Raw genomic sequence first — 12,606 nt, 5'->3', positions numbered from 1 at the left:
GTCGGAAGGACTTGGCGGACTGATAAAAGAGTTTATTATTATTATTATTATTATTATTATTATTATTATTATTTTTAAGGGCCAGTTACACAGACGGTCGGTCCCCAATCGGTCATTTAATTTTAAATTTGTTCGCTGTTATGATCGGTTGTCATGCATGATTTTATTTTTAGTTTTCTGTGTAAACGGCCATCGGTGACAGAAAACAAACTCAAACGGGGTTGGAGTGGTGATACAAAATACTATTGTTTTTTATCGTTTGTAAATCGGAGCTCAATCGGGCGTAATGTTGATTAATCGGTGTTTGATAGGTAGTCATCAGTGGTTAAACACTTTCCGTCAGATATGGCCGGTGATTCATATTTGGTTATCTTTGTCCGATCGGCGATATCGGTGATTAAGAGCTTGCTTATCTCGTGATATACGCTCGTGGTTGCTGTCGATTATTTGTAAAATACTTTCAATCTTAAAAGTACCATTGTTTCCCCTCCAACGACCCGTGGCAGTTTGGGTAAAATAGGTTTGTGAAAACGTGTTTAATGTTTTTTGTTTTTGTTTTTTTTTTAATTATTTCAGGTACGTATATTAACGTACCTGATTATTTATATCAGAAAGAATAGGAATATTGCTTAGCATCCGTTCAAAGTTTAACACAAGGTTTAATTAATATGCATTCAGAGTTTGTTTATTTACAATTTAAACATATGAGACAAATATAAAGAAGCAGTTATCATTGACATGCTGTAGCTGATTCCGTGTTTACTATAAATGCCTAGTCAAGAACTTTTTTCACAGCCAGTGTTGTAATGGGAGGGGAAACAAACAATGTTATTTTTAGCCTTATGTCAAATGATAGATAGCTCTTAATTATGTCATTGATTTAGAAGGTATCAAAAAAGATCTACATTGTTCTTATTATTTTCCAGATTTAACCTCAATGCTATGCACTTGTAATTTATAATCAGTGAGAAATGAATGCTTTTAATCTAGGTCTTCGTGCTGATCTTGTTAAACTGTTTACTTTGAACTCGGTTAAGGGTAAGGGATGTGGTTAAGGAGAATTAAATGGTTTGATAGTACTGTATTCGTCATCTATTTATTTCCACATGTACATGCCCAGGTTCCAAGCGTACTCGATATATCTACCCTGTCCGTATAAAACTGCTCCAAACGTCTCTGTATTCTCTAACTCGTGCACACCAGCCTCGATATCTAGATAACATACCCCATAATCCTCCAACGCGTTTAATTTAATTGACGTCATTTCCGCTAAGTACGTAGCATTTCCGTTAAGTTTTAACCCGGCTCTTGGATCGTTTCCGTTTGTTATGTTGTAGATTAAAATAACCTTATTTGTGTTATATCCATCGGGAACCACGAATCTGTATTTACTTGTGAAATGGTTGATACCAGGGACAACGAACATAGAAGCATCGCCTTGACTCATATTGTCTACAGAAATACTGACGCCATATTGAACAACAAGCACCGGCTCTGTTGCTTTCACACTAAGATGCTGTGCGTTATCAAAAGTTTGGTAGAATGTATCATGACGCTTCAGATATGACGTATATATTGGCGTGTCAGTTTCGCTATTTATAGAAACATGAGTTGTGTCCTGTGATGTTGCTACAACCAGTAAACCAAAGTAAGAACGAGGCTTGGTAGGGGCTATGATATATTCATGGTCGAGCGCATCTAGCGGTGGCATTTGTTCAATAATATGATCACACGAGTAGTTTCCTGCGTCGGGTAGGTTAGCACATTTTTCTCCAGCAAACACAGCGATGGGTTCGTCTGATTCTATATAGGTACCCGATAGTCCGCTTCTTTTTAGTTCGTATGATTTTCCATAGGTTATGTAAACATTTTCAGTTGTGTTGTCTGGGAAACTTAACGTAAATTTCGCTTCTATATCAATCGGAATGATTACGAGACTGCTTTCAAGGTCGTCATAAGGAGTAGTTGCTATAACGTATGTTTTTCCCAGCGATATAAGTGGAAACACAAGCATGCCGCCTGTCGAGTACTGATTCTTGTTCATTGTAAACACAGTTACTGGATCCGTCGTCGAAATGTAAATTGCGTCTGAGATGTTAACATTAGATAACTCTATCTCCAGATATTTTGCTATTGTGTAAGTTTTTTGGAATGATGTGTTGGGTATGTTTACTGTAACGGTTGAATATTGAAACGTTGAGTTGACATCATAATCGGAGGTAACGATGTACAAGTGGAACGTTTTGTTTGGTATTTCATAGTTTCCCATGAACGTGGCAACGAAAGAGCGGCCTTCAGTGAATTTCAATTCGGCTGTAGTTACACAAACAAGAAAAGAAAACCAATCAAGTTAACTAGTTTCAAAAGTTGCTTGTTATTGTATTGTATAGATACATACATAACATTTGAAATTTGTTTAACTTGGATTAAAATACATAAGAGTCATATCGATGTGAGGGAATCACATAGACTCAATTTCATGTACATGTATATATACAACTCCACTATATACAACTTCACTATATACAACTCCATTATATACAACATTGTGTACTGCCCCTATCAGATCCGCTGTACAATATTAAATAGAAAAGTCATCAAATGAATAAGGGAAATGTATATGTATAAATAAATTTAAAAAAATCAATTGTAATTGAAAATTTAATGTAGAGATATTTTCTTTAAAGGCTTTCTTTAATTTCGTGCTTAAACACTTAATATGATGCAGTATCTGATAAAATGTGGTACAATATTTCATAGATCTACATAGAAAAAGTTATTACAAAGTATTTATAAAGCTTATTAAAATTGAGTGGTTCTCATACAACCGAGACATTGGTTGGTCCAAAATTATGCGGTTTAATGTACCCCAATAGGATTGACTTGATTTGTTAATAACGAACAATCTTACCTTCAGGAATACACGTCACGTTGTTGTAAATCCACGTTTTTGTGACGTCACAAATAAAAGAATTGAGTTTGCTTGCTAGAGAAATGTCATAACCTTCAGCACATCTGATAGAATAGAATCCCGGCATGAACGGGGTCTTTTCGTATACTCCATTATCTACTGTAGGAAGGTCTTTGACATCACATCCTGGAACAACAACCATTCTATTATATATCTGTAAACTTTATTTATCATGGTCGTTTCAAAAACAAATTCTACTTACTATGTAGATTTTTATGAGTTAAAACTGATTAGCCGAAACAAATTCACATAAATGACGTGCATGTATTCTGATAACAATGCACGTGATCACGTGTCAAACTCCTTGTTAACAACCATAGTAAGACATAAACTTACCTGACTGAGGAAATAGTGTCACCTCATCATAATCTTCATTATGCATCAAATCACGTACTGTCGATGTGGACAACGTGCATTCCTTTGTGTTTTTGTTGTATGAAGCTATTGTACATGACCCTTCCATAGATTTTGTGAAACATGCTTGTGCGCAGGATAGGGTTCCGCGTGTTGTTATCTTTGATTTGTTGGCTGATCCGTCCGGGATGATATTAGCTATAACACCGTAATGCAAGCCTTTTCCGCCAGCAGTTTGTACTGGGCGTGCAAAAGTACTCAAGAAAAATATATTAAGCGCAATAGTAACAGATCCCATAGTCATTCCATACATTATAACACAGAGAAAATGATGCATTTAAGTCTTATTTTAGTCAAATATTCGAACATTACGCCCTTAGATTAATATTATTTTAACATCGACTGTGTAGCAGGCCCCTTTTATTTCTCGTCCATTTGAGTTATCAAAACAAATGATTAACCTTTACATATAGATATTATTGATACTCAAAGAGATCACAATGGAATCTGATTTTGTCACTCGACCTCATTTAAATGTGAATGTTTCTGTAGTATTGTTCTATAATGTAAAGAGGAAATAGATAAAGAAAATATTTGCGCCATATTTTACAGCGGGAATTGCTCCATTCTATAATATGATAATATTTATTTCAATAAAATCATAGTCAAAGAGACTGTCGGGTAAATCAGATACTCTTTTTACTGTCATTTTCTTTGTTTTCATTGAGATGTTTAAAGTACTGTACCATCATGAAACTAAGGAAAACAATATAAATGACGGGGTAAAGACTTAGAAAATGATAGTCAAAGACACTGTAACTAAAATCAGGCCATGTGCTTTATTTTCATTGAGACGTTACTATAAATATTAAGACATGGGTCAACGAAAATTATACAAGTATTTTTTCATCTCGTACAGTTCATCATTTTCTAGAATCAAGAGATCATGCACATGTATTGCTAATGAGAAGCAATGCATAATTACGAACTAACTAATGTTAAATTTGTTTTAAACAGGGTCTAAAGTCAATTATAAATGCAATACGCTTTTGTTTTTGTCGGTCATTTACCAAATGGACTAAAATAAGTTCTGCATAAAGCACTTAATTTTCATCAAATATACTCGTATTCTTTCACTTCATTTATTTTTTATTGTTTTTTTGTTGTTGTTGTTACCTTTAAGATGATTGTAATGATATATCTTGTACCAGCTACAAGACAGTTATATGTTTCACGTTTTAATTTCAACAACCCTGTATTAATTAATAAGCATAATACAAAATATGGTATTTCGTTTAAGAAGGGAGACAACCCTTGCATTATGGTAGTTTTCTCCCTTTACAAATCTGGTTATTTTTATAAATATTCATACAAATTAGTTTAAAGACTCATCTTTGTTTAATCATGTGTAGGGATATGAATTATACGTATGCTGGATATCCAGATATTAAATATTCCTATTTTATCTAAAGTTTGTGGTGTACGATCGACCTAATTAAATTCGTCAAACACTAACAAAATAAACTTACTTTTCCTATTTTATACTACATGTATAAAACCCTCGGTCACTAGGGCATCGACTAAAAGCGTTCCAATGACATAAATTTGAAGATTCCTTGTCGTAACGCTTCCTCTATAAAGATTTACTATGCTCATCCTTAAGTACAATAATTTTATCGGAGAAATTTATTGAAATCTATAAAATTCTTACTAAACATGCCTAATTTGAAAAAAAGAATGTAAAACTATGTATTGGATGTTGAATTCCCTATCACAGGTCAGGTAAAGTTGGTCCTTTCTTTGAAAAACTTCCAGTTTATTTTTTAATGACACTAAATATTCATATTATACCCTCCTGTATTTTGTAATGTTTAAAACATAATATATTTACACCTGTGTAAAGTCGGAACATGTCTATCTTATTGTAACGTGACAAGCGACTGGAAAAAATGCAGGGGAAACCATGGGACATCAGCTGATATTAAAGATGAAAATGTGATGTTTTTAAGTATGAAAACTTATTTAGAAACTAACATTACATTGTTTTCTTAAAAAATGAAAATAATTCTAATGATAATAAGTCTCTAGGATAATTTGTCACTTGTATTTGCGTTTAAAATGTATGTCAGTGATCAGCAGAAAATTTGAATAAATTTTGGTAATTCTCTTTGAAGTATTTTTTTTAATTGTTAGCTAGTCCAATGTAACATTGTCATTTCTGTGTGTTAGGCCTTTCATATTCATAGAGGAATCACCTCTTATGGACAATTATTTATTTTCAGGTAGGATTAGGGACCGTTCCTCATTATTTAGGTATATGGGAAAATCAATGCGATAGTCTGGCCTTTAAATTCAATCCGATCTAAATATGTACATGTAGTATTTTATTCGGTCCATCTCAAGGTATGCAGGACACAGTTAGTTTATACAAATTTATCTTAGTTCGATTGTGTTGGAAGCTGTAAGCTTATTGAAACACTCTCGAATCCGTTTCTGGAACCAACCAGTACTAAGCAATGAATGTAAAATGCCTGCTTAAGGAAACAACGGCTTGCCCCTGACAGGGTTTGAACTCACGCGGTCAGCAATCCTTAGATTACTAGTCCGACGCGTTAACCACTCGGTCACGTCACCACTCAGTGCACAGTGTTGGTGTTACAGCCGTTGTACGCTTGCACCTCACTGAGCCGCATCTGCTTACCTCTATGATATGAGTCTTTAATTTTCACTTTTAAACTGATTTTTTCCGAAGGGGAACTCCCTTATTCCAGACATGTCTTTACTATACTAGTAATGTTTTATAAGCTGATACACTTTCAAACTCAGTAACATGTATATGTTCTCTTTTGATATTTTCTGTACACAGTATATTTAATAAATCATTGATCTAAAATCGATGCATGAATTATCTTAGTTCATGTTTAAAGTAGCAAACTTGTATATCGCTTACGCTTATTGAACAATAGTTATCAAAACATGGTGTAGCTTTAATTTTCCGTAAACGAATTTCGTTTCAATTATTAGGTAGATTATTTTGATTTATAACATATTAAGCTTATTTTCAAATTCTGAACTTGCAAATTTTACCCCTATATAGGACAGGCTTTACGGCATTTAGTTTTAGATAAATTATCAATTCTAGTTTTCATGATTATATATATATTGTTGTTTCGTTGTTGTCCAATGTTTTGCGAAGAAAACAAATACCATGTGATGTTAAGGGAAGTTTTCATATTTCATAAAATAAATAAAATTCATTGCCAACTGTGTTGTTAAATTTCAATGCAGACAACATTGTAACACATAAGCTGTCATCAGTTATATTTAATTGACAGATAATTAAAATAGGTTTTCTACATTTTAAAAATTTAAAGGCATAGACTGGCTACAAGACTGGAGGTGTACGTATTACATGATAAACGAACTGTGAAAATCTTTGTTACAGTCAAAAATATAACTATTATATCTAAGGGCAATAAAGAAATAAATGTGAGTTAATTTAAAGTAGAAAAAAAGGAAACCAAGCACGTGTATAAATAAGACCCCTTTGAATTAAAAACTATAAAAACATATTTTATATATAAAAAAGACTGAAAACTTTGGCTAGCGATTTTCTAAAAAAAGGTTTAGAGACATGAAAATAACTCGACATTTCTTAAAATATTAAAACTTCATCAGTTGCAGTCGTTTTCCTTAATTATGTTTAATTAAACGTTCACCTTCAGTTGAATTTGATATTCGTGTATGTAAGAAAGAAATTGTTACATAGCCAGTCTACCGTTAATATTTCGCAAACTACGCAACCTATTACATCGGACATCGGACATTTTGTTCCGGATTGCCTGCAGCGATGTCTGCTGGGAAAGTGTTACTGACATCCGGGTGGGTATAAATACAAAACAGAATTTGTTATCGTCACTTCTAACTTCAGAAAGTCATAACAAAGTAAGTGTTTGGATTAAATAGTATACAAAATGTTGAAAAACACGGAATTTATACTAACATGTGTCTAAGTACAATTTTAAATGCGAAACACGACTTAAATTTTAAGCTTTTCAACATCTGTAAACATTCGATTTTATAAAGAACTGATGTTAAGTTTTCTTTGGCAAACAGATACTTTTCTTCTTATTGAATTTAAATTAATTTAGAAAAAAGAAGAAGTAGAGTTTAATTTTATCTACTTATTGGTTAGTTTTCAATAATAAGCATTTACAAAATTGAATACGTCAAGAGCAATTGTAGTCGCTCGACCAATTAAATTTTGTAGATGCTTACTAATCAAGTGTTTGATTTTTTTTTGGAAAATATTTAAACAGCCGTTTCGAGATTCATAAACATTAGCCGATTTACCAAAGTAAATGTGTTACGATTTATTTGAAAAACACTGCAATCGTATTGGACAAAAATAATTTCAAACACTAGTTCTTTTGTTTCCTGATTTCCGGCTTTTTCACATGGTAATATACATGTTTATCAAATATATGTCTTAATTGATTATTTTCAGAAATCCAGAAAAATGAAGGTCGCCATTGTTGCTGCTCTTGCTATTGCCTGTGTGCTCGGTGTTGTTACAGCTCAGTTCTACGGACAGTCCGGATATGTTTCCCAGGGACAAGCTGGTGGTCTCTCATCAAGTAAGTAGTATATAACTTATTATTTAAAAAATAACATTTGATCGTATAACACATCGTTATATCTTTTATATAAACACAATGCAACTGTTACGGGTACAAATGAAATATTAATAACTCGTCCCTTCATGGTCTTGCATACGTTACGGAAAGCTTGCCGAGTGATTCTTTGTCATTTATGTTCTTTTTCTTAAGCATTTTTTTATCACACACGTATACTTTTTAATCATAATCTTTTGGCTTAACAACACTCTACGATGAAATTAGAACTTTTGAGAAAGCATAGTAGATACTCTCTCCTTATTTCAGTAACTTATACTTTTGTTTATAGCATTATCGTTCTATTTTTAGCCATGTAAGGCCCTACTTCTCTATTTATAGCATGTATCGTTCTACCGTTCTATTTATAGCATATTTCGTTCTATTTTAAGTTCTGCCACTCCTGTTTTTATTGATCTTACTCCCAATCTTGCTCAACGGAAATCTGTTTGGAAGCAGCAGCTCTGGAAACACTGACATCATTTTCGGAAACTTTTCTGGAGTGTAAGTTGTCCTGTCTACAGCTTTTTGTTACTCTGTTTTATATAAAATACAAACAAGCTGTGCAAAACACTTTGTGGAATATCTAAAGAATGTTTATCTAAACTGTCAGCTCTAATAATTTTATCTTAATATAAGAAGATTAAGTTTTTTTCACATAAGATTTTATGTACTACTTATAAAGTAATGCTTTAACAAATGTATATCTTAAACTTGTTAGGCTTAAATATTCAGACTAATTTTAATAATACAAATAATAATAAAACACATTTTTGCTCATTTCAGAAGACGATAGAAACTAGATATTGATACAATTAGACGTACATTTTACTGTGTCAGCAATCCAAGACGTGCCACATCTATCTTTCACGAATGTCTCGTGCATAGTTTCTCGTTTTAAACTACACGTTCAATATGTTTTATATTTGTAGAATTTGTTGTTGTCTGTGATATTATGCGAAATAAATTATTCTGTAAGTTTAAAAGGCAGTCTTTGATTCATGTTTTTATATCTGATTTAAATTTCAAGATACAAGGGACAGCAACTCATTACAGTCACTTTATGTTTTTATACATGGTTGATTTTGACTGTAAGGTAAATCGATACGATACGATAAGATACGTTCAACGATAAAACATGTGCTCATATCCAATGTCAGTCCGCTCGACAAACACGAATACATTAGGTCTTTAACACGACTTGAAAACCAAAACTAAAGTACTTGGTCAAGAATCTTCCGCTGTTGTAAAAAAAAACCTCTCGAATGCTTCTTTTAAAATGAGTTATTGTTCCCTTGTATCTCCAGATTTAAATCAATACTATAAGGCACATTATGCCTCCGAAAGGAATACATATTTAGCTTTTCAGAAAGGGAAAACATAAATTTTATTATGATTAAATCATGTTAGAAGCGAACCAACTGAAGAAAGTAGCGCTGAATAAAAAGCAAAAGATGGTTCAGGTAACTGGCCAATGAGTCACTTTTAAAAAACTATATAGCAGAACAATAAACATTTGAGCCGTGTCACGACAAAACCAACATAATGGGTTTGCGGCCAGCATGGATCCAGACCAGCCTGCGCATCCGCACAGTCTGATCAGGATCCATGCTGTTCGCTTACCAACTCTATTACAAGTAGAGAGACTGATAGCGAACAGCATGGATCCTGATCAGACTGCGCGGATGCGCAGGCTAGTCTGGATCCATGCTGGTCGCAAATTCATTATGTTGGTTTTGTCGTGACACGGCTCATTTATGAATTTTGTGAAATTAAAAAAGCATTACTAGGACACAATGGACCTTTAATAGAGACAGATTATATTTATGAGAAAAATAATGATTAAAAAGATAAACAACAACAACGAAAACGATGATAAGCATCGCATTTGTAGGCAGGAGAAAAAAAGCGTATACATGTACACAGCGACGAATTGCTAATTGGCCACCTTCTTCCTTTATCACATCTTATAAATAGTTGTCTGAGAAAAAAAAAATATAAACAAGCTAAGCATGCGAGAGGTCTTTTTACAGAACAGAACAGAAGGTTTATTCAGTCGTATGCATGGTACAGCATATAGACATATACAAACAATATATACATACAATACATGGCAAAAATATTCTTGTAAAAATACACGTGTTATCATATTTACGAGAGTGTTGTTTTTTACGGTTCACGGTTTAGTAACAGCAACGGAAGATTTATTGTTGAAATGGCGGGAAATTAAGACTTTCTGATTGGTCTAATTGCATCTGCGAACAATAACAACATATCGGCTATTTCCGTCATTTTTCGGATAAGCTCTAATTAGAAAAATTTAAAAAAATAAAAATAAAAAATGAGTGGCAAACTGTTCCGAAGTGAAAGATGCAGCAAAAGTTCGGTACACGGTTCACTCGCCCATTTAATAGTGCTTGGTGATTTTGTAGCTATAGTGTTTACTTTTACTTTTTTTCGAAACATGAAATAATGAAACGTTATTCCGAAAACAATAATCAATTTATACAGTTTAAAGGATTAAAACAGAACTGTAAACAGTGTACAATCTTTCCTGTTAAGGATTTGTTCATGCCGATGTTAATTTTTCGTTTAAGTAAAGTCGTATTTTGAAGCAGAGTATGTGCATAAAATATTGTAGACTGGTTCTAATGATGTTTAAGTCATTAACTTCAATTTTATAACGCCAACAATCATTTTCAACACTGTGGAAAGGTTTGATAACATCTCCAACTACCAAATACTAATGTGTCTAATATGTGTCTACTTTCATTTATTGTTCAATGAAGCACAAAACTTATTTGGAACAAGTATTACAGTGGAATTTAGAATGGTCACCAAAAAAACAAAGCAAAAAAAAAAAAAAAAAAAAAAAAAAAAACTTTGAATGTCAACTCCGTGTAGAAATTACAGCAATGCACATTGCCCTTATTGGTATACGTATTATGTATCTATGAAGCCACTTTTCCGTTTCTCAACGGGTCAAAGTCCGAAATTACAAAGGTGTATGACTGACAACTCGTGTTATTATTTAAAACCTTTTTTTCGCATAAATTATCAATTGATTGAAATTTTTTTTTTCAATGTTTTCCATTTTTTAACACAGGATACAGCATACACCGGATGCAAGTTACATAGATTACATGTTACACCGGATACTGGTTAGATAGATTACATGTTACACCGGATACTGGTTAGATAGAATACATGTTACAATAGAATACATATAACACCGGATACAGGTTAAATAAAATAATGTTACAATAGAATACATGTTACACCGGATAAAGGTTACATAGAATACATGTTACACCGGATGTAGGTTACATAGAATACATGTAACACCAGATACAGGTTACATAAAATACAGGTTGCACCGAATACAGGTTACATAGAATACATGTTACACCGGACACAAGTTACATAGAATGCATGTTACACCAGATACAGGTTACATATAATACATGTTACACCGGATGCTGGTTGCATAGAATGCATGTTACAACAGATACAGGTTACTAAGAAGACAGGTTACACTGAATACAAGTTACATAGAATAAATGTAACACTAGATACAGGTTCGATAGAATACAGATTACACAAGATTCCAGTTACATAGAATACATGTTACACCGGATACAGGATACATAGAATACATGTTACACCCGACACAAGTTACAAAGAATACAGGTTACACCGGGTAATGCTACATAGAGTACATGTTACACCGGATACAGGATACATAGAATACATGTTAGACCGGACACTATGTTACACCGGACACAAGTTACAAAGAATACAGGTTACACCGGGTAATGCTACATAGAGTACATGTTACACCAGATACAGGTTACATAGAATACATGTTACACTAGATACAGGTTACATATAATACAGGTTACACTAGATACTGGTTACATAGAATACAGGTTACACTAGATACAGGATAACATAGAATACATGTAGATACAGGTAAATATAGAATACATGTTACACTTGATACAGGTTGCATTTAATACATGTTACACTAGATACAGGTTACATAGAATACAGGTTGCACTAGATACAGGATAACATAGAATACATGTTACACTAGATACAGGTTTCATAGAATACAGGTTACACTAGATCCCGGTTACATAGAATACAGAATACATTAGATACAGGTTAACATAGAATACATGTTACACCGGATGCATGTGGCATAGGATAACGGTTACACCGGATACAGGTTATATAGAATACATGTTACACTAGATACAGGTTCATCGGATACTTGTTAACAAATACATGTTACACTAGATACAGGTTTCATAGAATACAGGTTACACCGGATACAGGTTATATAGAATGCAGGTTACACCGGAAACATGTTAACATATAATACATGTTACACTAGATACAGGTTTCATAGAGTACAGGTTACACGGATACAGGTTCGTAGAATACAGGTTACACTGGATACATGTTAACATAGTATACATGTTACACTAGATACAGGTTTCATAGAATACAGGTTACACCGGATACAGGTTCGTAGAATACAGGTTACACCGGATACAGGTTATATAGAATGCAGGTTACACCGGAAACATGTTAACATATAAT

The 12,606-nt window shown here is 33.2% G+C and overlaps 1 protein-coding gene across 1 annotated transcript; it reads right to left on the bottom strand.

Annotated features, from left to right (window-relative positions):
- Positions 1-504: 504 nt before the first annotated feature.
- On the bottom strand, positions 505-3,761 carry LOC132721401 (uncharacterized). Its single transcript, XM_060705701.1, has 3 exons — positions 3,308-3,761; positions 2,912-3,097; positions 505-2,313 (listed from the first exon to the last, which is right to left on the bottom strand). Exons 1-3 carry the CDS (start codon positions 3,660-3,662, stop codon positions 1,097-1,099), a joined length of 1,758 nt encoding a protein of 585 aa, XP_060561684.1. The 5' UTR covers positions 3,663-3,761; the 3' UTR covers positions 505-1,096.
- Between the last annotated feature and the right edge of the window lie 8,845 nt (positions 3,762-12,606).

The sequence above is a fragment of the Ruditapes philippinarum genome, unplaced genomic scaffold (genome assembly GCF_026571515.1).
Source record: "Ruditapes philippinarum isolate M1 unplaced genomic scaffold, ASM2657151v2 ctg7537_1_1_1_1, whole genome shotgun sequence".
Classification (NCBI taxonomy): domain Eukaryota; kingdom Metazoa; phylum Mollusca; class Bivalvia; order Venerida; family Veneridae; genus Ruditapes; species Ruditapes philippinarum.
This window is presented reverse-complemented; position numbering and strand designations above follow the sequence as displayed.